General features: G+C 41.2%; 1 protein-coding gene across 7 annotated transcripts in view; it reads right to left on the bottom strand.

The window, feature by feature from the left end:
• Positions 1–3,032: 3,032 nt before the first annotated feature.
• LOC144800222 (voltage-gated potassium channel KCNC1-like) overlaps positions 3,033–25,282 on the bottom strand; it is a 139,470-nt gene continuing 117,220 nt past the window's right edge. For all 7 annotated transcript variants that reach the window (XM_078671664.1, XM_078671665.1, XM_078671668.1 and 4 more), the window contains one exon: positions 3,033–5,349. In XM_078671664.1, the coding sequence (XP_078527790.1) occupies positions 4,531–5,349 (819 nt within the window). In that variant the 3' untranslated portion in view covers positions 3,033–4,530. The remainder of the gene's footprint in view (positions 5,350–25,282) is intronic.

Below are 25,282 nucleotides of genomic sequence, written 5' to 3'. Positions count from 1 at the left end.
TCTGCTGATCTTTATTAAGGAGTTATATTGGGGGGCTGGGGCAAGAGTACGGTTTGGGAATCAGGGCGAGTGCACCTCTAAGTTTGGCATAAACAAAGGAGTCAGACAGGGTTGTATACTCGCACCATTTCTGTTTAACTTATACATAAATAGTGTAACTTCCCACCTCATTCAAGATAACCAGGATTACCCCCAAGTCAGAAATACCCCAGTACCCATTTTATTATATGCGGACGATGTAGTAATTATGGCACGGACCCGAGCCGGCCTTCAAAGATCGCTTACCAAATTCTCTAAGTATATGATCGATAGAGGTCTAAAAATAAATTTCAGCAGGACATTTACTATGTGCTGCACCACTGAAAGAACTTCTACATGCAAAATCTTCCTCTCAAATACAAAAATAGACACAACTGATACATTTTTATACCTGGGCATTAACTTTGATAAAAAAGGGACCTGGTCCTCGCAGGCGAGAAAACTAGCTTTCTCGCGAGCAATTGGGGCCGTCTGAAATTTTGCCAATAAGTTGGGGGGGCGACCAGTGCCAGTGGACATATATAAATCTAAATGTGTCTCCACCGCGATATACGGGGCAGGGATATGGGGAATAACAGAAACTCACAACATACAGCTCTGTGAGAATGCATTTCTCCGTTATCTATTAGCTGCCCCAGGGTCCACTTCTACTTATGTGTGCCACAAGGAACTAGGTTTACATTATAACTCAGACCTTATCAAAGTTAATCCTCTTCTTTTATGGCACAAGGTATGGTCTACTGATGAAACAGGTTTAAATAGAGATATAATTATGGACTGTCTTAATCTCCAGGGGGTTTCAAGAATCTCCTGGATTATGTATGTAAAGAAACTATCTAATGATATTGGACACCCTGAATATTTTGATTCCCCAAGTTGCCTAGAGACTGTTTCAAGAAGATGCTGAAAGAAATTTGTTTGCTCTTCTTAGAGAATAAACGTTGGCTGGCAGAGAAACGTAAGACCTCAGTCATGGAGAATAATTTGATCCTCCAAGGACAGGGGATTCAGCCATACTTGATTCAGATGCAAAGTTGTTATTCTCGCATGCGATTCCGGTGGTGGACCTTTTTTAGACTGATCACATTTCCAGAAGTAAATTCCTGGTCTAAAAATTTGATATTATGTCCCTGTGATGATGAGAATGCTGAGAATGTGAACTCAGAAAATTTTATTATTCTTCCTTTGATGGGATTGGTCTAAACCATTTGACTCTTGCACAATTGTACTAAATGTATGACTTCCATTGTATACCATTTTCTAAAAGAAGATCCTTCTTGGAGTAGTGGTCTCATTCATCCCTTGATTTTAGGAGGCAGCACTTCACTGGTCTGACATTTGATTTATGACTTTCATTTATCAACTAGAACTGAATTAAGTCTGGTTCTGTTTAAATATTTATTGCTTTTTTCCTAAGCTTCATGCTATTTCTTGATATAAATAATTAATTGACTGACTAACTATTCAAATTGCTTTTTATAATGAGTTTAACCTTAAATAAACCTTCATGGTTTTACTACCCTATTTCCCTGTTTTCATTATCAAGTTTAATATGATTTACAGCTTGCATTGTGATTTTGTTGACTAGATCAGAGGAACAACACAATCTTTGGGGGATTAACACCACTTCTGGGACATAAGAAGAGCTTTAAAAAGACATATTAGAAAAGACACCCTCAATAGTGACGTTCTACATATGTAAGTTGAATTGATGTGATAGCATTCTGGAATGTGAGTCCTGTACGTCAGCAAACTTTAAATACTTTTTCTCGTTTTCTGTAAATATTGTGTACCTAAAGGGAATGTTCCTGTAGTAAATAACCCAGGGTGTGTTCTCAAATGAGGAGTGTGGTCATGGGAGTGGTGAGGCTAACATGAACAACTTTGCATCACAGGAGCGCATGTGACTCAGGATAGAATCTCGACCCAATACTAACCTCCTCAACAATAACTGTTGGTGAGCTCTCGACTGGGGAGCAACCCTCTCAAAAACGGTGTGCAAGTCAGTAGTGCATGTGTGTGTTGGGATGCATGCTCCATCAGGGGCCAACCTTGTGAACAATTGTATGCCTGGTTCAAAAGTGTTGGAGTAGGTTGTCGACTGAGGGACAGCCCAATGAATATGTCAGGATATGTCAGGAGCACATGTGCATGTGTGTGTCGAAGTGGAAGATCAACTGGTTTGCAGTCCTATGAACTTTGAGTGCATGCCCAGGGTGCATGGTCCATGTCTGGAGCTAGGTTTCTACCCATTAATGTTGATTTGTGTGGTATTGTGGCATGTGTATTTTGTTGTTAAATTTAAGGTGGTGGAAGTGTAGGTTCTAATGTTGTGTTGATGTGTAGACCTTGCTAAATACAAGAGAGGAGGAGTGTAGTATTATGTGTTCATGTTGTGTAGTGCAAAGGAAAGAGAAGTATTTGCTATCTCCCCCTACATTATATGGATGCTTAGCGTGCCACTGCTGCCTGAGTTTTCAGTTTTATCGTGTGAATGGCCTTGTGAGGCTTTATATTACCTGTTACATTATCTGACTTGAAGTTTTACCTCGTTAATCCTAAAAAGACTTACAGAAAACAGACAATGCTCAACATATTTCAGGAGCATCCAGTCCTTTTTTAATTAGAACCTTTGTGGTTCTACAAGTACTGTGTTTTCCTACCTTCCACTGTCACATGCGTTTTGGCCCTCCGGTCTCGGTTACAGTCTATGGGTGTGTGCTCAATGCCCCAGACAGTATCCAGACTCTACTTATGGTTGGGAGTAAATTGACTTATATGCTTTCTGCTGTTTCCAATTATTATTTGCTAGATAGATATTCTTTTTAAAAATAGTTTTGTTCGGAATGTGCTTGAAAGAAATAATGAGTTGTAATTCCATGTACACATTTTTGCTAGTTAAAACTTGGAGGAATATACCTGCGGAAAATGCCTAAAATATGCAAAACACGTGCATGAATCGGACAACAAACAAGGATTCCCACGCCCATTGCTTTATTTATTTGTTTATTTATTGAGAACTTTATTAATCGCATACATGACCCGGGAACTGTACAATGACACACAAACATCCATCTTACAAAGTTGATTACAGAGATAGTTAGGTAAAACAGCTTATATGTTGATTACATAATGTACATAAAGACTCAGTTCTTCCAGGTGATAGGTTAGCAAGGCCACTTCACCTCTGCTTTTGTTCTTGGTGATCTGAACATCTTTGGCATAGTCTGTGTTTTAAGTCATACTGGCCGGGGTAGTTGATTCAGTTCAAGAATAAGCTGCACGGGGAATGGGACAGCAAGTGTTATGTGACTTCTGATGGAAGGGAGCTCCATTTTCTGGAAGTGTTTCTGGTGAACGAGTGTGTAGAAGAGCTTTCCTTTTTAAGTTGAGGCATTCCTTGTAGCAGCGAGCCACAGCAGCATAGAGAGCTCTGGCCATCAGATCTGGTAAGTTTCCAAGCCAGGTTTCTTTGAGAACTATAGTGCATTGCTTTGAGGGTAATGCACACAGATTTGAAGATGTATCATGCTTCAACTGGAAGCCACTTTAGGATGGCAAATATGGGGGTAATGTGATCAAAGTACCCAGGTGAGGTAATAACATCCCAGTCAAATTACCACATTATTCTTATTCCTGGGTGTTGTTACATCATCATTTTCTCCAACACCTTGTAACGAGGCCCCATCAATCAGCAATAGAAGCTGATCAAAGTAAAATTACACTTTGCTTCCTGGGAGGCAAATGATTAGTGATTTAAAAGGAGCTTTGAGAATTCAAAAGGTTACAGTCAAGAGGTGTGACGTATGCCCCAATGAATGGCAGTGAGGTGTGGGAAATACTATAGACAGGTAGATTTTCAGGGGCCAATTTCGTCTTTACCTTATGCCAGAGAAAAGGATTATATTTGAAAGAAATAAATTGAACAACTAGTACTGATCATCTTCCATGATTTAGGCTCTCTTCACTGACCTGCATTCAGTCTGAACTGATTCCGGGTCATTGCTGACGTGGTCCAGTCTGTAATGCAGAAGAATCTCTAGAAGTGCTCAGCTCAGAATGCAGAATAGCATCTTGAGTTCGGTGTTGAGTAAAGGTCTACATGTGGACATATATTTGGGGATAGAATTTGCAACAATATATTGTGCCCATTAAACATGTTATGTGTTGTCTTATTGTGCAACTGATGCGCAAACACTGACACAAGACTATCTGTAGAAACGTTTGGAAAACATGTCATTGTCCTGGCTCTGCCCAGTCTCACACTTACCAAACTATTAATTGTTGTAGTAATGCTTGTTCTATTTACTTCTGTGCAGGTTTTTACAATGTTGCATATGGGTCAAATATTTTCTAAAATAATTGATAGTAAATATAAAACATAAATTGGATTCACTAACAATTTCCCCATTACCTTTTGTGCTATGTGTCACTTTCACTACTTTCCAATCCGCATATTCCATTCCAGACCACAAGTGGTTGATTGCATTACTAGGAGTACTTCTTCTGACTGATTTTCAGCCTCTCGTGGGCGAGGGCAATGGAGTAGTAGTGCTGAAATTTTATAATTAATATTGGAATGGGTATCACAATAGTCATAATGCCTGACATTGCCGCTAACGCTCCCACGACTTTGCCAAATGTGCTTACTGGGTACATATCGCCATAGCCGACAGTGGTCAGTGTCACTACTGCCCACCAGCAGGCTGCATATATATCTCCAAAGTATTTTTCATAAAAGAAGTGAGAGTCCACTGTATGAAACTCAGCATAGAATAATAATGTGGCAAAGAAGAGTGTTTCAAAGGTCAAAACAAGCATCAAAATAAAGATTTCCCGAACAAGGGATCTGAAGGTTCCGGAGAGGACCCTAATGATCAATACAGATTCTAGCAGCCTGAAAAATCGAATGAGTCGAATGATGTAAGTTAGACGCATGAAACCCAGAACTAGCCACAGTAAGGATAGCTTCATAGGTCGTCCCACAGCACAAAACTGAATGAATACCGGGAAAAGGGATATGAAATCCATAATGTTCAGAAAATTTAATACAAATTTTTTCTTATCAGGACAAAAGAAGAAGCGTAAGAAGAACTCAGCGATGAACCAAAGTACACATATGAGCTCCAGATAAGGCAGATATGTGGCGTGGTAGAACTCCAGCTCTCCAGAGATGTTAATGATAATACCAGGAGGGACAGGTTGCGCTGTATGTGTGAAGTTGGCTTCATAAAGGAACTGGCCTTTTGTCTCCTCGAAGAACACAACAATGGCTCCGATAGTGAAGAGCAGGGAGACCAGGGTGACACACTGCAAAGAGAAGCATATCAACAAGTGTCATTATTGAGTTTTGATGAAGCTAATAAATTATTTCCTGACACTTCAAACTATAAAACTGTGCTATACAATGTACAAACATATTTCACCTGAAGAGTAACTTATAAGAAAGTAATATTATTGTCTCAATAAATTGAAATCAGTCAATCAATATACTTATTTTGGCTAATGACAGCCATAAAAGAGACATAAATCTGTACATATAATAAATGTGCAATACACGGGTAAAAAAAAATATGAAATCTATTACATAAATATAAAATAAGTGCAGTCACAAAAGCAGCATAGTAGGCAAGTACGATTCATAAGGGATCAAAGTATCATAAAGTGCATTGGACTTAACAGCATAGAGGATACGCACAACACATCCATGGAACACTTTCTGTTGTATTCAACAAGTTCCTTTCTCTGATTGAGTGATGAATAAAGCCAGCAACAGAAGTACATGTTATGTTATGTTATGTTATGTTATATATGATTTGTAGCGCGCACAATTACTCAGGAGTATCCTGGCACAGACGGACTGAGACCAAGAGAGCCAAATTAATTAGATGGATGGGTTAAAAAGGTGAGTTTTGAGTAGTTTCTTGAAGATGTGGGGATCCTGAGTATGTCGCAGTACGTGGGGAAGGCTATTCCATAAAGTGGCCACCTTTACCGACCACGACTGGCCACTCATCCTAGAGAGCCAGAACCGGGGAGTACACAGCAGTCGAAGAGAAGCAGAGCGTAGCGAGCGGCCAGGATTGTAAAAGGCTACGCGCTTCTTGATATAGGATGGTCCCAAATCGTGCAGGGCTCTATGGGCCATAATCAGGGCCTTAAATTGGACCCGCTGAGCCACAGGAAGCCAGTGTAGGTCACGTAAAAGTAGCCTCACACTGGATCGCTTAGAGATGTTAAATAGAAGTCTGTCCACCGCATTTTGACTCAATTGAAGTTTATTCGTCAGGTAGCCAGGAATGCCAATGAATAACGCATTAGCATAATCGAGCCTAGAAAGGATAAGTGCCCGGGCCACCATTTCCTTTGCTGATTGTGGTAGCATAGGAAAAAACTTTCTCAAAGTCTTAAGTGTGCCAAAACAGGCACCAGTAAGCTTTTTGATATATTCAGAGAACCGGAGAGCTTCACCGAACCATAACCCTAAGTTCTTAGCCGGGCTGCCCTCCGACCGTGGGCATGGGAAATCCGGCGGCCACACGGCTTCTCTAAAAAACGGATGAAAGTGGCCATACAACAATATCTCCGATTTCTCTTCGTTGCACTTGAGTTGAGCCAGTTTCTTGCATCCCAGCTTCAACTTTTTTTAAGACATAGAGAACCAGGGATTAGAGGGGGAGGATCTATGATGTCTGTTAACCGGAGGTTTGGAAGAAGATTCAACCCCCTGACAGACCCAGGTGTTAAAACAGTCCACAGCCCCCCAAGAACATCTGCGGGAACCAAAGGGGTGTAAGCAGGGCCTCAGATAATGCAGGTGTGTTGATCCTCCGCATAGGAGGGTCATGGATCGGGGGAAAGGTAGAGGAAGGTTTCTTCTGGGGGGTCTGAAGCCTCTGGGGTATCTAGGTGAATATTAAAATCACCCTAGAGAAGAAATTTGGGGAAGCGCAGAACATGAGGGGCAATAACATCTCCAATGGAGGACCAGGAGGCCGCTACAACAATGTGCCCCCCAGAGTGAAATGGGGTGATAGGATGAAGGTAAAGTCCAGCGCCTCCACCTCTGTCAATTCCCTAGAGGTTAGACACGTAAAGGCCCAAACCTCCCGGAATACCACCGCCGTGCCACCCCCTCTCCCAGTTGTGCGGTTAGCATGAGCTAAGTGAAACCCCCGAGGGAACATGTTAAAGTTGACGAGAATTCTTGTCAAATCTATGACAGCTAAAAGCAAATCTATCACAGCTGAAATTATATGTATGCTGTATGGGTAATAAACACTGTTACCTCAGTGCCTTACAAAAATGACCAAAAAAAAGATTGTAATGTATTGCTAACTGGACTGATATATTATCACAATGACAAAGGGGCAAATTAATCTTCCAGAGCCCTTTTCTGGAAAGGTTACTATAACTTCAACAATACTGAGTCGAATCCTTTTTAAAAGGAATCTATGATATAGATAGGTTACGCAGCTGAGGTACAGTTCAATCTTATCTGTTGTTCTAATAGGAACATAGGCACTAACAGTTGATTTCTTTTCCTCTGTCAAGATCCTAGCCTCATCACACTTTTCAAGAAATAATTGTTTCAGCATTTCCTTGGAACAAAGTTTGCCTCAGTTTGGTGAAGAGAAAGCACCTCGTAATCCTATCTTTTCAAAATCTTCTTTGATGTATCTCCAAGGATACTATCACCATCGTCCAGTGAGAGGCAAATGAAATAATCTTGCAATTGAGTGATGTTTCATGTTTTCTCCAGATAGCTAATCACAGTGCAAGGGGGCACAGCTTAATCAGGCTCTTCAGGTAAGTGACATCCAACTCAGAATGACAGATAAAAGTAGACATGGATTTAGGCACAGACAAGATCCTTCTTAAGAAGGCCTTCTCCAGAAGTCCTTCTCATCAGTGTAGGACCAAACTACAGCCCCATAACTTGTGACAGAGATGCATTTGCTTTTATTAATTTCTATCATCTCTGTAAGAGGTGTTGAGCCCATTTCATGTGAGAATCTAAAAATGGCTTCAATTTATCTGTCAAACTGACTAACTGACTTTAGCACTAATTTGAGTGCCGAACTGAAGAGTACACCCAAAATATTGAAAATATTTTACTTGGTTAACTTGGGTACTGTGTAACCAATGGGAATGGTTTTAGTCAAACAAGGTCCACAGATCATCACAAAAGACTTGGGGCCTGATTTAGATCTTAGTGGTCCGCCCGCTCTATTTAGATATTGGTGAATCTATGGATGGTAGTCTGTCCTTGTGCCGCCGTCTCTGCTACATTTTTTTGTCCGCATCAATGGTGTCATAGGCAAAAGCAGCTGTCAGAGAAAGTTCAACTCATTCTCCATCAGGTCAATTTTGATGTGCCTTCCTGCTGACATAACTGTGGGGGGTAAACCGCCTCACAAGAGTTTGTGGTTTCGAACGGATATAAGGAATACACTTACCTTTTTTCTTTTTCACACTTTTTTCCGCCAATAAACCGATCGGCCACGTTTCTTATATTGACAAATGAGATTCTTCTCTTATACATATTTTATTTAATGCAAAACATAAAAGGGTAACAACAAAAAGCCTTTCCCTTCACAGCAGGCTGTTGTAGTGTTGTCCAAAGCTTGCCTCATATACATACTGCCAATGGTAACCTCCTCAGGAAGAGCATCTTTGGGCACAGAGGAGGCAACTCAAGGATCTTTCTTGGGAGGGGTGGATTTGGTATTGATAGGGGTTAGGGACAGATAAGATGTGAATTATTCAGGAAGGGTAAAGTAGGAGGGATGGGAGGGAGAGGATTGGGGGTTGGAGGTAAAGGGAGCTGGAATGGGTGATGTGCATGTGTCTGTGTGTTTTGCAGTTGTATGTGGATCTGGTGTATGTTTGGATGTGTGTTTTTGGCAGGTGTTAGGTGTTTGAGTGAGTGTGTGCATTTGGTTTTGGCAGGTGTTGTTTTGGGTGTAGGTGTGCTTTTTTGTGAGGGTTTTGGTTTGGATGAGTGTACTGTTGAGGTTGTTGGTGTGGTTGTGGTGCATGTGTCTGTATTTTTGCAGTTGCGTGTGGGCATGGTGTATGTTGTGTATGTTTGGATGTGTGTGGTTTGGCTGGTGTTTGGTATTCTGGTGAGTGTGTGCATTTGGGTTTCATTGGTGTTTTGCATTTAAGTGTGTTTTTGTGTGAGTGTGTTGGTTTGGATAAGTGTGCTGTTGAGGAGGTTGGTGTGGTTGTAGTGCTTGTGGGTGCCACGGTAGTTGTGGGTGGGGTGTTGGTGGTTGTGGTTGTGGCGACAGTTGTGATGGCTGTGGGTGTGGTGGTGGTTGTGGTGCCTGTGGGTGTAGATGTTGAAGAGCATGGGACTGAGCAATGGTCCTTGGTGTACTCTGCAGTTGATCTCTGGGTTCGGAAAGGAAGGGTGGGAGTCTGATCTTTCGGGTTCTGCCGGCGAGGATGGAGCAGAGCCCTGTATGCTGGCGACGTGAAGTCTGGCTGTGAGAGTGCGGTGGGAGACGTGTCGAAGGTTGCTGAGAGGTCTAGTAGGATGAAGGACGCGGTGTGGCCTTGTTCAAGGAGTATGTGGATGTCATCTGTGGTGGCGAGGAGGGCGGTCTCAGTGCTGTGGTTGCAGCGGAACCCGGATTGGGAATGGTCAAGGATGGTGTTCTTCAGCTGGGCGTTAACGATCTTCTTGGTGATTTTGGCCGCAAAGGGTAGGAGAGATATGGGTCAATAGTTTTACAGGTCCGTTGGGTCTGCAGAGGGTTTCTTGAGGAGGGGCTTGACTTTTGAGCATTTCCACTCGTCTGGGAATGTGCTGGATTCGAAGGTGGCGTTGATAGTGCGACGTAGCTCGAGTGCTATTGCAGCGGCAGCTCTGCGGAAGTTGTGCTGCGGGCAGGGGTCCGTGGGGGGCCCCTGAGTGAGCGCTCTTCATGGTCGTGGCAGTATCTTCAGTGGTGATCGGGGTCCAGGTGGTGATGGTAGGTTGGCTGTTGTCGCTGGAGGAGGGAGTGGTTTCTGGAGTCTGTTCGCTGAAGTTGTTGTAGAGGGCCTTGATTTTCAGGTGGCAGTAGGAGCCAAGCTTGTGGCAGAGGTTCTGGGAGGGTGTGACATTAGTGGCTTCACTGGGGGGTTTGCTGAATTACTGCATGATGCTGAAGATTTCCTTTGAGTTGCTGGAGTTGGTGAAGATTTTGTTCCGGACGAAGGTCCTTTTGGTGGATCTGATGAGTTGGTGGTATTCTGTCATGGCGATCTTGTAGGTGGTCTGGCCTTCAGTCGTTTTGCTGTTCCTCCATCATTTTTCAAGTCATCTGCAGGTACGTCTGGATTCTAGGTGGTCGGTAGTGAACCAGATGGCCTTTATGGGGCACTGTCTGCTGGGTTGCAGAGGGGGGCAAGCTTGTCTGCACTGTTGGTGATCCACCTGTGTAGTTCCTCGGCGGCAGAGTTGGCGTCGGCCGAGGCGGGAGGGGGATCTTGATTGAGAGTGGAGTTGAGGTGCTTCTCTGTAACCTTGCTTCAGTTCCTTCACGGTGGGCGTGGAGTTGGTTTGTGAGTGGTGGCCTTGTTGAAAGAGAAGTGTACACAGTGGTGGTCTGTCCAAAGGGGCTGTGTGGTGTGGCTGAAACAAATATTGGTCCCTCCTGCGAAGATAGGGTTGAGGGTGTGTCCTGCCTTGTGGACAGGGGTAGTGACGAGTTGATTCATTCGTATGTTGGCGAGGTTGTCCAGAAGGGCAGTGGAGCCATGCAAATGTGACCATTTGTTGTATTTGACACCTAAGGCCCTGGATACCATTTAGTATTTCAGTCTGGCCTACAGAGATGCTGCATAAGAGGTCAAGAACCTCCTCACTCAGAGTAGCCTGGGTGAGAGGGGCAGAGGGTGAGGTGCCTGTGGCAAAGGAGACCCCATCCCTTTTAGGAGGTTGAGTTTGGCCAACTGGGCGTTGTGCAAGAGGAAGGTTGGAGATGGGTCTCTAGGTGGCCGACAAGGAGGCACTTGGTATAGTTCCTGTAGAGTACACACCACTACGGACTGGAGCTTGTGGAAGCCACAGAAGATGATTACAAGGAGGTGGCCTCTGTTCCAGTTCCCTCACACTCCATGCCATGGTGTCCATCGGTGTCTGATGTCTTAACACCCAAACACAGTGGCCAGCTGCTTTTTCGCCTCCGTGGCCAATGTCTCCTTCTTCATTCTTGAAGATGCTGAAAAGACACATATAATAGTTTTAATGTATCAGTGTAAGTATAACTGATCACAAACATTTTTCTCAAAATATTTTCAAAATTTTCATATTTGACCTCATTTTAGGCTTTCAAAGTTTGGTTTAATATTATCATTATCTCATGCATGTAAGGAATATCTTCAGAAACCATTTGGTCACAGTTTTGTAATTCCCCATTCTTGCAGTTATCCTATTTTTGATAACTTCTCTTAACCATTTTCAATTCTATCAAGGAACTGTTTACCAAATCTAAATGATTCTAATTGGTTGTTTTGCACAGTGATCTTATGTCACAAAAATCTATATATAGCAAATATCCCTTTGAACAATTATTAAAAAAAATAAAAATATGCATCAAGATGTGTTAATATTTACTGGAATTATGTACAAATATTTGTATAAACTGAAAGCCTGTTTCTTTTGTTTGGGCACTTTACAATGGTAACACTTACTCAAGTAAGTTAAGTATTTTTCAAATGTTATTTGTATTTTATGGATCCAGATCTTAAGTTGCTTATTAATGTATCATGCCCTATGTATTTACTTATGCGGTTTAACATTACTCCTAGAGTATAAGTAAATGCATAGGACTTAATACATTTCTAATCCACCTTAGTGCAGAGCAAAACATTTTTAAATTTGACTCCAAAATATCCTAAGGTATTTTTAGTTTGTTTTTACCATTGTGAAAATATTTTAAAAATATCCTGGCTTTCATTTTAGGCAAAAATTGGTTCAACATTACAGTACATTTTAAAGACACTTATTTAGATAACATTTTTAAAATAAAAATGCAAATCACAATATGAAAAAGATAAAATCTTGATGCATTTCAACAATTTCCCAATGAGCCATTTTGTGTGCCTGATTTTTCCAGATGGGAAACTCCAACATATATAAGTTGGAACATTCCATCTGCAAAAGTCCCTATTAACGAATCGCTTTCTGTTCTTTATTGATTTATCATCTGGGCATAATAAAGGACATAAAAATAATGTTTTGAGCTATGTATTACTCTGTTTGTTCACATTCCTGTCTTTTTTTCAAACATTTATGCCTATCAACTTCATTATTCAAAACACAGAATTGCTTACATGCACATTTGTGAATGAGTAAGACATCATACAAATCTGTTAATTTTAACATAAATTAAAATTTATTTTTTAGTAAAGAAATGTTTGTAATATGTTTTAGTGGGAAAATGTGTAGACATTTATACTTATGTACTAGTCATTTTAGCTCACATGCTCACTATTGTTTGTTTATAACACCAACTCACTAATGTGATGTTTGGAACATCCACTGTATCATAAGAGCATTTTATGCTGTCGCCTCTAGTAGGACTAACGTAATATCCTTCCCAATTGTGACGGAGCATCACACCAGACACAATTATACATTTGGCCTGTTGGGTACAACTGTCCCTTACAACATCCAGCAACATCATGTATGATTTATTTTAGACAGACATGTGTCTGCTCAAAACAATTCTTTGGTAGGGATCAGTGAGATATTGGTATAATTTTCAACAAATTAATATACAAAATACAACATCATCCAACTTGTGTAAAACTAACACCTTCAAGAACTCTTCTTGTGCACTGAACGTATCAACTTTTATTTTGATGCCATAATTTGTTGATGTAACAAAAAATAGGTATTAAAATGAAAACTCAAAAAAGAACTTACCCCCTTGCTGCTGCTGTCAGGCTCTCAACTGGCCATCAAGCTGGGGATTGGCCACCACAAGTATGGAGGCCATTATGGGGAACATGGTGCAGTGCACACACTTGGCATGTTGGGTTGGGTTGTCAGAGCTGGACTTCAGCTGAATTCTTGGTCCAGCGTTGTAAGTCCTCCAATCTTTTACAGCAGTAAATTGTGAGCCATTTGTAGAACCCAAGGGTTTGCACTTTCTTCGCTACGGCCTTCCAGATGTCTTTCTTTTGATAAGTTTTGTCCTATATGGTTAAAAAAACTTTTTTTTAAAAACAATGTTTTGTGACTTTTTGTTTGTTTGTATTGATGTAACACAATTTTGAAGAACAAATCACAAGCATTGTAAAAAAGTTACACCAGCATGAAGTTTTCTTTTTTATTTTAATAAAATAAAATAAAAAAAGTGTTATGTTAGTATTTTTCTAATCCAAGCCAGTGACATCATCTAGGTGATTTTTTTCTGGAATAATACAAATATCATAAAAATAAATCTTTGATATATATATATATATATATATATATATATATCATATATATGTGTGTGTGTGTGTGTGTATATACATATATATACATATATATATATATAAATATATGTGAATTTGTATTAAAAATTTAATATATTTTTAAATTTAACATACTATTCATTTTGTAGCTTTCATATGAAATTATTAAATATACATATATATAAATAGCCACCCCAAAAAATAAATATGGCATCAAACAAACAATACATACTAATGTTGTGGTATTTTCTACTTATAGTGTGTTTAAAAATACAAACCACAATTTTTCTATGTAATTTAAAAAGAACAGAAACTTCCATCGCTACACTAAACTAAGGAACTGAAAAGGGCAGTCTACCCTCGGCTTAAATTAAAAAAAAAAAATGTTAGCCTATGGCTGCGTCCGTTGTGGAGTTTCCTACCCACTACCTGGTCAACTTCCACCGGCATCCATCTAATTGCAAATGTCCTCAGGGCGAGGTCAGACGCCCACCATTTTAGATTGTAAAATAATGTATTTGCAAATGCAAAGTGCATTACCACCACTCAAAATGGTGGCTAGTATATTTACCTATACAAAATGCTAATGTTATTCTTTTTTTAGAAACGAAAAAGTATCATGTAGTGCATTACTGTTGTTAAATGCGATAGTTGAGTGGTTTTGTTTATACTTCCTTTGATGGAATTTTTGATTAAAAAAATAAAAGAAATAAGAATGTGTAAATAATACATTTAAAATGTATTATTTACACATTATTGGAAAAAGTATGAGACATCAAAAATGTTATAACAAAATCACTAATATATTTTTATAATTAAATTATATTTGTGTCAATATACTAAAAGAAAATGCAAATTAAAAAATAATTATATTTTTGAATGCCGATATATGAACGCTCAAGTTTTTAGACCATTTCCACATCTTCCTACCATGGAAGAACGGGATATTATCAAAAAAGTCAGATTGAATAGGGACACTATTATTGGTTTTTGTGTTAACTATATGTAGCTGTTGATATTGAAGGGAGAATTTCTTGTAGCACACCACTTAAAGTTAGTTGTGACAGTCCACAGATACTGTAACAGTGTATTGGAATGATCCTGTGGCCACAAAAGGAAGTACTGACATTATTTTCACTAATGATGTTATTTGTGTGGGTTTCCTATTGTGAGGCAGAAGATCTGACTCCAGCTGATGACATCTATCGATAAGAGATTGCCTATTTCATCTGATTTCTGTTTATTATCTCCCGTTCTTCCATGGTGGCAAGGTCTGGACCTGTAAATGGAAATATTCCATGAATTTGTTTAGAATATGCATGGGTTATAATGTAATAGGAAAATGTGAGAAACATTTCTTTATAACAATTAAATCATATGCTAGCTTTAGATTTGTGGTTTTTGTTCTTTTTTTTGTCATTTTAAAAAAAAATTAAACTATTACCTACATGGAATTTATTTATGAATAAGCAATATTTTTTATTTAACTTTTTCAAATGTATGATGGAACTAAAAAAAATGAACAGAAATACAACACCAGTCTTTGTTATTTAAAAAAAATACTAAAAAAAACTAAAACAGGATGTAAACAAAAAACATAATCAGACAATCAGGATTAATGAAACTAATATTGAAAAACCAAAATGCAACTGGCATCAAAAAGATAAACGAGACCAGAAAATAGTCCACAGAGTGAATAGTAGTCACACACTGGAGACAATTAGGTTATGCATCTCATTCTGGTGGTGGTGGAGGTCTTACCATCCTCTCCTGCTGGTCTGGATGAGCGTCCCCTCATGGGGGGAGGGGCTGGATCCACAGTTGCAGGGACTGAGGTGGGTGCAGGCGTTTCCTCTTGTGGCAATGCCTCCCTTTCTGTGGCTGAGGCAGATGGCATACACCAAGATGTTGTTGGACCACAGAAAGGGGACATTGTTGCTGAAAACGCTCTGCACATATGCATAAAATAATCATGCAGTAGCCCATTTAGGGAGCCCAAATTTGAATTTAGATTTGCGATCTGAACATTGTGCTTTGGAACAGCTTTATCTCTGAGAACTCTGTAAGGGCCTGGCACCTCCTGTATTGGGAATGATTGAGGGATCCCAAGACTTGGTCAATGATGGCCTGGGTAACAATACACCCAGTGGCCTCACTTTGCTGGCCAATAGATTCCCTTCCACGACTTCTACCCCCACTTCCCTGTGCCTTTGACCTAGTGTGCCCATCCTGCTGGTTTCTGGCTGAACTGCAGATGGTGGTTGATCAACAGCAGCCAGGACTGGGGGGGCAGAAGATGGGGTGATGCTTCTATGAACACATGAAGTGGAGGTATCCAGAGGCTGAGGTGTGGTAACAGCTGGGGTGGGAGGTGTAGGTGTGGGCCGATTGAGACTCACTGTAGTTGTCTACCCAGGCAGACCAGATGGACCAGGCTGCTACTCATCATCTGGTATTCCAGCAGAGGCTTTGTCACTGAAGGTGTGTTCTAGTCTGGAGTGGAGGTATCGTCAGTAGAAGTGTCAGATGGTTGTCCACATACTCTGGGTGTTGGGCTATTATAAATTAAATTTAAAAATGCTTTAATGATTGGGATGATATATCAAATGGGTTTGTAGGAAAATATGAAGCAACCTAAAAAGAAATTTGATTTAATATGATACCAGTCAGTAGCATTATGATAAATTACAAAAACATTTTAAATTACAGACAAAACTACTTCTGAAAAGCAGAGAAAATGATGTTGTGAAATGGATTAGAAATTAGGAAGTATACATAAGAATTAGCAAACATTGAACACAACTCAATAGAGACAGGAAACGCAAAATAAACCATTCCAAGGCATAGTGGGCTTAAAATCTGTAAATTATACAACTTAGAAGGATAAATAGCACTAATAATCATATAAACATTGTAAAGTATAATTATTATCAAATTAACTAATATTCCTTCTCACAAATTCTCTGGGAGGCCTTCAAGGTGGTGATCAAGGGCTTAGCAAGGTCACTGAAAAAGAGCTACATTATTAAACAGCAAGAACTCCTGGCTCAGTTGGAAACTGACCTCATTGACCTGGAGCATGAACAATCGCATGATCCCTCGCCCGACAACAGTCATAAACTTCTCCTGAAACAGGATGAGTTTTGTTTAAAATCTAGAGAGCAAATAGTGGCCAGGCCTCCAGCGACGCAACACATGCTTTATGAGTTAGGGGACAGGACAGGCAGGACGCTGAAGTGGCTGGAGAGGAGGGAAAAAGGCTCCATATGGGTTCATAAGCTGAAGATGCCGAATGGAGACACGGTAACACACGCAAAAGACATAGTGGAATGCTTTGCCGACTTCTTTGAAGGGGTGTATTCCCCCTCTACTAGCTACACAGCAGACTATTCGTGTCAGCTCCTTGCAGACAGTAAGGTACCATGCCTCTTGGAGACAGATAAAGAGGCTCTGGAGGCTGACCTGTCCACGGAGGAAATAGGCAAGGCTCTCGGGCAACTTAAGTCAGGAAAGGCTATGGGACCTAACAGGGTTCCGGTTGAGTTTCTGAAGGCAACAGCCTCTTTAACCATACCACATCTGAAAGCCATGTATGAAGAGAGCTTAGAAGGGGGCCAGCTGCCCATTGACCAGTGCCTGGCCACTATAGTGGGTATCCATAAACTAGGAAAACCAAGCGACGATTGTAGCTCCTATAGGCCGATCTCATTGATAAATGTGGAGACAAAGTTATTAGCGAAAGTTCTGGCGAATAGATTAGCAAAGGTTATCACTTCTTTAGTCTATCCAGACCAGTCTGGCTTCATGCCAGGGCATAACACGGCTCTCAATTTCCGAAGGGTCATGGCAAGACGGCCATACATAGAGGAAGACGCAGCAATATTATCCCTTGACACCTCTATGGTGTTCGACTCCATAGAATGGCGATATTTATTTGAGTGTTGCAAAGGGCAGGGCTAGGCCCCAAATTTGTGACTTAGTTACGCCTCCTATATACAGGGGTGTTAGGACAGATGAGGGTGAACGGTTTAACTTCCCAGACATTCAAGCTTCGTATAGGTACGGGGCAGGGATGCCCGCTGTCCCCGCTGATCTTTTCCCTTGTACTGGAGCTGCTCGCAGACTGGATACGTAGAGACGTAATGGTGCATGGCCTGCGCTGGGCGGATGAAGTGGAAGACCGTATTTCGCTTTATGCGGATGATATCCTTCTGTACTTGGCATACCCATACAGGGCGATCAGTCTTGTCCTTGATATATTAACGAACTTTGGTAGATACTCAGGGTTTGCTATAAACTAGCGTAAGTCGGTCCTTTTTATGCTTAAAGGAGAGGTACCACGTCTCCCAACAGAATGTGCGATAACGGTAGCTAATGACAGTTTTCGATATCTAGGGGTCTTTGTAACCTCGGATCCCACCTGCTTTTATGACTCAAATTTGGCTCCGCCTTTGGCTAGATTGCGTGCAGATGTTAAACATTGGAGGACCCTACCTTTGACGCTTGTGGGGAGAGCGGCGCTTTTTAAGATGTTGGCACTTCCTCGCTTCCTTTACGTTTTCCACAACTGCCCTTATAAAGTTCCAGATTCTTATTTTAAGGCGGTTGAGGGTGAGATCACCACGCTACTATGGGATGGAAAAGCCCCTAGGATTGCTAGACAGAAACTGACAAAACTTTGGTATGATGGGGCAGAGCCCTCCCAGACCTACAGCGCTACTACTGGGCGGCGCATCTGGTGACTGTCAATCATTGGATATATTACCCCCCGGATGACCCAGCGTATGCTCTGGATAGGTATCAGACCGACCGATCGGTTTTCTGGGCACCATGTATACCACAGATAAGAAAAACAAAAGGAAGTTTTTTGGGGCGATTAAGCTTACGCTTGACATTTGGCACATAGTCTTGTCTCGACTGGGGTTGGCAGACACCTTATCGTTGGCCACGCCACTTTGGTTCGCTCAGAAGTTAGGGAGACTGGAATATCAGCCCGGGTTTGATAAATGGGACCTCATTGGACTGTCCACGGTAGAGGACTTGGTTTAAAAGGGGCGATTTTGACCTTTGCTGAGCTACAAGGCAAATACTAATTGGCTAAGGGGGAGATTTACCGATATCTCCAAATCAGACACGCGTTACAGGCAGCCTTTCCGTCATTTACTGATATACCGGAATCCTCCCCTCTACCGCCTGCTTTAACTTATAAAAAATTGAGTAACAACCTTCCAGATACCTTCTTAAAGTTCAGGGAGTGCTGGCAGGATGATGTAGGCCCTATAGAAGATGAAGAATGGCAGTCAGCCCTGATGTCCCCCCGTGAGGCGGCCATCACTCAAAGATTCTGCCTGATCCAACTGTGAATACTACACCGCTCACACATAACCAGGAAAGTATTGGCAAAAATAGGCGCTAAACCTGACAACAGATGTGGTAGGGGGTGTGGCCAGCAAGCCACGTTTTATCACACATTGTGGATTTGCCCAAAGGTACGCCCTCTCTGGGAGGGAGCCACGACACATATGTCCACTGCAATAGGGAAGGAAGTAATTCTCAGCCCACGACTAGGACTGCTAAACATCTGGGAGGCCACTGACCTAATGGAAATCGAACAACAGTTCACTACACTGGGTTACACAATGGTGAAGAGAGAGGTGGCTAGGTGTTGGGGGGACAGAGCCCCGCATCATGTTACCCTATGGGGCAAGGAAATGGACTGCTGCATGCTAGCGGAGACAGAGGTCTATAAGGCAAGAGGGTGCCCTAAGAAATGGCACAGGAAGTGGTCCCACTGGAACGGACATAGGGGAGATATATGTGTGACACCCACGGTAGAAATGGAAATGCGCAGACAGGAAAGCTTGGTGAGAGATGTACCCTGAAGGCTACTGACTGATGGTGACTTGTAACTTTCTGATGTTATTCTGCAATGTGTTTTTCAATCATCTACTGTATTAATGTGATTTCTCTTAATAACCAATAAAAAAACAAAAATAACTAATATTCCTTTAACCACCAATATCAATTGTCGAACTCTTCTGAATATTTTCAGTAGGACGTCAACAGATCCCAAAATTTCTGACTCATAGTTATCTTTCAGATGTCTAACAAGCACACTGTACTGTCTTTCTAGGTACGGCTTTTATCCCACTCAAAGGAGAAAATGTAAAGTGGCAAGCCCACAAATGATGTCTATAGTATTGTCTATAAGATGGGTCTCCAACTTTTTCTATAGTAAGTGCTACTTCTGATCAGCAAAAATCATTGTTTGCTACCGAAGCCTACAGAAGGCTAAGTAACTTGCGCATTGTTCAAAGAGACCCCCCTGCCTAGCTTCATTGACTTTAAGCCTAATGACCACAGAGCTAGATACTATGGTTTGAAAAAAAACATGTGTGCATATGAATCAGATAAATGTGTGTGGCTGACTGGGAGCCTGTGAGGTATATACTGGTGGCACAGGACATACCTTGCTCTATATGTGGCACAGTTACATGGATAACAAAAACATAGCCATTTTTTTTAAATAGGAGAAAGTTAAAGTGCAGAAAAATGTTCTGCATAAATGTTCATAATATGAAACGTTTTTCTGTACTTGAAATTTCTTCCACTTAAAATAATAGCTGCATTTTCAGTTAGAAATATGGAAACGTGTGTACCAGCCACTGGGAGCTAGGTGCCTGCTGTGTGTAAAGGTAATACTTTGAAATGACAGAAAATTAAACTGAAGAGTTAACTTGTGTATATGGATTCCATAAAACTCATCATTTAATTTTTTTCCCTTTTCCAAGTTTCTCATTTGTAAACAGCAGGCATCTTGCATCCAATAGCCTGTAGACCTGGGGTCATATTTATAACAGAAAAATACAGCCATTTGTTTAAATGGGAGGTATTTAAAGTGAAGAAGCATGCTTCATAAAACATTAGCTTCATAAAACATTAGGGCGTAATTGGGTTAATCGAAAGTGGAGAAAAACATTACAACAATATTTCATAGGAATATTTTTGTTCAGTGTATTTTACAGTTATAAATTTGGTACAGTGTCTACTGACCACTGGGAGCAAGAGACCTGCTGTTTGTAAATGTAAGGGTTTGAAGTGGGAGAGATTTAAAATGAAGAGTTAACTTAATCATTAAGATAACCTTTTCTTTTCTACCATTTAAAAGCATTTAGAAACATAATTGTGTTCTCACCTTCCAAACACTGAGTTTACAAAAACTTATATTTAAGAGTTAAATACCTCAGTGCTTCAGTTCTTCACCTGTGTGCTGCAGTCGGGCACATACATCTGGCTGAGCACTGCCCATTCTCAGAATCTGCTATTTGCAGCCTTATGACAACATATTGTAAAATAAACACAGACTTCCATTCATATAAAAGGAAAATGTGTGCCTGTGCTTGTGAGCTACTCTGAAGGTGTCTGCGATTGACTGGTTGAAGACTCCTGGTCTATGATTTTGTCCAACTGTCCTACGAGAGTGATTACCAACTATTTAGCTTTGACACACAGTGCCACCAATTCGCTTTGGCCAACATGTATTTGAGTCATTGTAGCCTTTTGTAAATTATTTTGTACAAAGCATACCAAATTTTGTCAAACCCCCCACTTGGAGATGATTTAATTCTTCAAAGCAAACATTTACAGCTTAGCTGAAATTTCCAGTTTCTAGCTTATGACAATAGGGCCTTGATCACCATTTACGTTCTAGGTACACATTTTCACAACTTTTCAGCAGCAGAATTTCTATTACGTTTGTGTAAAAAGAAAGAAATGTAAGATTTGGAGATTTGGTTGTAGCAATATATCATCAACTGTCCCCTTGAGGTAGTTGGCTTTTTATAGTTGGCAGACTACCAACATGTGTGCTACATAAAATGCTAACAGTAGTAGCTTTCATTATCAAGTCAAGTCAAAGATGCTTTATTCGAGTATTTTCTCATATAAGCAAGTACAATCACATTCATAAAAACACCATTTCAAACACAGCAATTAAGATTAGACTTGAAAATCAATCAAACATTTTAAAACAAGAAAGCCATAGTGACATATGAATTCACAATGTAAAAAGTTACAAGATAAAAATATTCAAGTATTAAAATAAAGACGATCTTAAAATACAATCGAAAACAATCAGCTGCCTAGAGACTTCTGTCTAATATTCCACGCCCATCCTGAAAATTTGGCTGTAGCTATAGTTAAAGGCAATAAAGTGCTGGATCATATAATTCTTAGAGCTACAACACTACTGGTGGTACCTAAATTCTTACACACCGGGGATAACCAAATACGTCTGGGTTCTGCATAAAACTTACAAGCAAATATGAAATGTGCAATTGTTTCCTTATGTACTCCACAAACAGGGCAATTGCTATTCTATGAGCCCCCCCACCTACCTGTTAAAGATCTAAGGGGGAGGGCACCCACTCTAATTTGAAAGAAAAGCTTCCTGTCCCTAGGTGTGGTTATGGCATCCCAATAAAGTTATAGACTAGGGTACAGTTTTGCTTCTAGAAAACCACCTGTCATAGATAAGGCTTTGGCGCCTCTCCAATTTCGAATAGCCACATTCTCCCAATATATTTCTTTTAGGACTTTTTTCGAGGGGAATGGAGCTCCTGTCGGGTTATCCCAAAGCGTTTGAAGGCCGAGATCGCCCAACGTCGCTCTAAGAACATTCAGCCGACCAATTTTGTGGAACACATCCACTTTAATTATGTCTAAGAACCCCTCAGCGTAAGGAGAGAGCTCAGGTGTTGTCCAGAGCCTTCTCCAGTATAGGATAGGGCGTAGCCTAGCCAGGTCGACTACCGCCTTCCTACCGAAATCGTACCTGAGTTGGAGTGATGGAGTACCTTTAGGAAGACCTGTGATGCTCCTAAAAAACGTATTTTCTGATGTTTGTAAGGACTGTCGTTTCTCAAAGCCCCACAGCTCAGCACCATATAGTGCAGAGCCGAGGGCCTTGGCCTCATAGACCTGCAATGCCGATTTAATTTGTTTAGCTCTAGATTTTTTATGCTCTATACTAAGGGCACCAGCCAGTTGTCTATGACGCAAGACTGCGATGTCTACATACTGGGACCATCTAAGATCATTTGATACATAGATACCTAGATACATAAAGGCATTTACTGTCTCTAAAGGGCGATCATTCATTACTAGCTTAGATCTGAAACTACGGTGGGGATTAAAAGTCATAAGCTTAGTTTTAGCCGCGTTAACTTCTAAGCCATGCTCCTTACAAAATTGATCGAAGATGAGTAATGCACACTGTAAACCACTTGGAGTCTTTGATAAAATCAAAGTATCATCAGCGAACATTAAAATCGGTGTCTTTTTACCAGCTAAAGAAGGAGCATCCAAGTTAGCAGACAACATACGAGCCACAACTCCGTTAATAAACAGGGTAAAGAGTGTTGGAGCCATCAAACACCCTTGCCGGACTCCCCGCTCTACCGGGAAGTATATTGTAACCACTCCCTGCCCTCCCCACTGGATTTTGGCAAAATTTGCTTCATGCAACCGCATTATCATTGTCAGTAGATCATCAGGTAAACCCACAGCTTAGACCTGGGAACCAGGTTGAAGGCAGCCCGCAGGTCGACAAATGCTGCATACAGGCTGCCCCCCCCCCCCAGTAACACAGTTCTCCACTGTAGCAGTGTAAAACGGAAAACCTGGTCCACCGTACTAGTGGATGCTCGAAACCCCGCTTGGAATGGAGACAGGGTGTCATTCTCCTCAGCCCAGTCTAATAGCCTATTGACTACCATTCTCCCAACCACCTTTTGAATGGTGTCAATTAAGCTTATGGGCCTATAATTCCCTGGTTGAGATCGATCTCCTTTTTTGAATACGGGTATTATAACCGCTCCTTGCCAAGATGTAGGCACAGGAGCCCCTTGTGACACTGCGTTGACAAGGAGAGAGATGTACTTAATCCAGCGCTCCTTGTCATTGATAAAGAGGTCCGCCGGCACCCCGTCTAAACCTGGAGCTCTACCACTTGTCACTGTCCTTAGTGCTGTCATTACTTCATTACTACTAAATGAGTTTTCTTTGTAGTAGACTGGCGTGAAGCCAACCATCTTACTCCCAAGTTGCTTTTCTGCATACTGGGGTTTTAAATAATTAACCCATTCCTTTTCGGCTATGTTGTTATCTGGGGGGACGGGTACACCACCCCTACCCCATTTTACGATGTTCCACAAGAGCCTTGAATCTTTTTTCCCACTGGCTTCCATTAACTCATTCCAGTGGAGCTCATCCCAGAGTTTTTTTGCTATAGATATACTATTTTTATACTCTTTTCTAGCCGTACGAATGGCAGCCAACTCTCTACTTTTGATTGCCATACCTAAGGCTAGACGGGCAATCCTACACTGGGTATTATACCATTTTACTGGCTTAACAATTTCCCCTCTGGCCTTCCTTGCTGGTTTCAAAAAATAATTCCTGATGGTGAAAAAGAGATTTTCGTGGATTTTAGTAACGTTGCCCCTACCTGTTTCGGTTGTGCTAATTTGCTCCATGGAGTTTATAGCTCTGTCCACCTCAAAATTAATATTATATATGGACTGTTGATTGGACACAACAAATGGCCATTTTAACCTACGCATGTCGTTAGTAGGAACAATCGAAGGGGGGCCATCCTTCTCAAGAGTCGGGGTCACATTGTCAAGTGTCCACCACTTATGCACAACGGGTTGTGATCGCTTTTGATCCTCCACTTCACTTCCATATCACAGACTAGTTTCCTAAGTTCCATGCTACACAAAACATAGTCTATTCTACTCCTGTGACGCCCATTATCGAAGGTGCATGCCCCAGTCTTATCACTTGTGGTCCTCTTATTTAATGCCCTTAGACCCCTTTCGAAGCAAATAGCATTTAAACATATGATGTCCTCGGTCCAACGAATAACGGGGTTCAAATCTAATTTGGGGATCCCCCATAGCCTATCCTCTTCATCCCCAGCAAAATCATCGCAAATAGCCAGAGGTTCGAAAGTACGGTTCAAGTCACCAGCTATTATGATGTTATTGTCCAAAGAATGGGTTTCAAGGAGGGAACTCAAAGCTACTAAAACTTCCGACCTCCCACCCTTGTTACCCCTGGCATAGACGTTGTAGATATCGAGCCGTCCTAGAGCACCCAAGTCGACTTTGATAAGTTGGATATCATTACTTCCAACGTCTACTACTACTTTATCAATAAGGGGCATACTCTGACGTACCCATATGGTTAAACCGCCCATGGGCCGCCCCTTGGGTCCTTTTCTTGCTGGAACTGAATAATTCAAAAACCCCTGTGCAAAAGATGGTTCACAGAGCCATGTCTCCTGGAAAATGCACACATCATAAGTTTTAACAAAATTTAGCCACTCCTGAGATTCCATTTTAGTACGCATACCAGCGATGTTCCATGATAGTAGTTTTCCCACACCACGGGCAGAAGATCCCAGAGGAGTTGTCATAGGGGAACTAGTAGAAACAATGATATTAGTAATAGCTGTGTAGTGATCAATATTACCATCCCCCATGACGTCCAGAGTTAAGGGATGGACAGATTGGATGATAGGGTCGTCCTGCAAATGATGGCAAGGTGTTTTACCACTCAGTCAGTCACAGTCGTTGAGGTCCGAAAGGGCATTGAATCTATTTGAGACCTCAACAGCTGCGATTTCTCCTAGGTCACCTCTCGTCCAGGCTTTGTTAAGTTTCATAGGTACTGTATTCCACCCTCCTGTTTCCCTGTGAAAAGGAATGTTGTTAACAGGCAT

The sequence above is a fragment of the Lissotriton helveticus genome, chromosome 1_2, assembly GCF_964261635.1.
Source record: "Lissotriton helveticus chromosome 1_2, aLisHel1.1, whole genome shotgun sequence".
NCBI lineage: Eukaryota > Metazoa > Chordata > Amphibia > Caudata > Salamandridae > Lissotriton > Lissotriton helveticus.
Note: the sequence above shows the minus strand (reverse complement) of the source record. Positions and strands in the feature narration are given on the sequence as shown.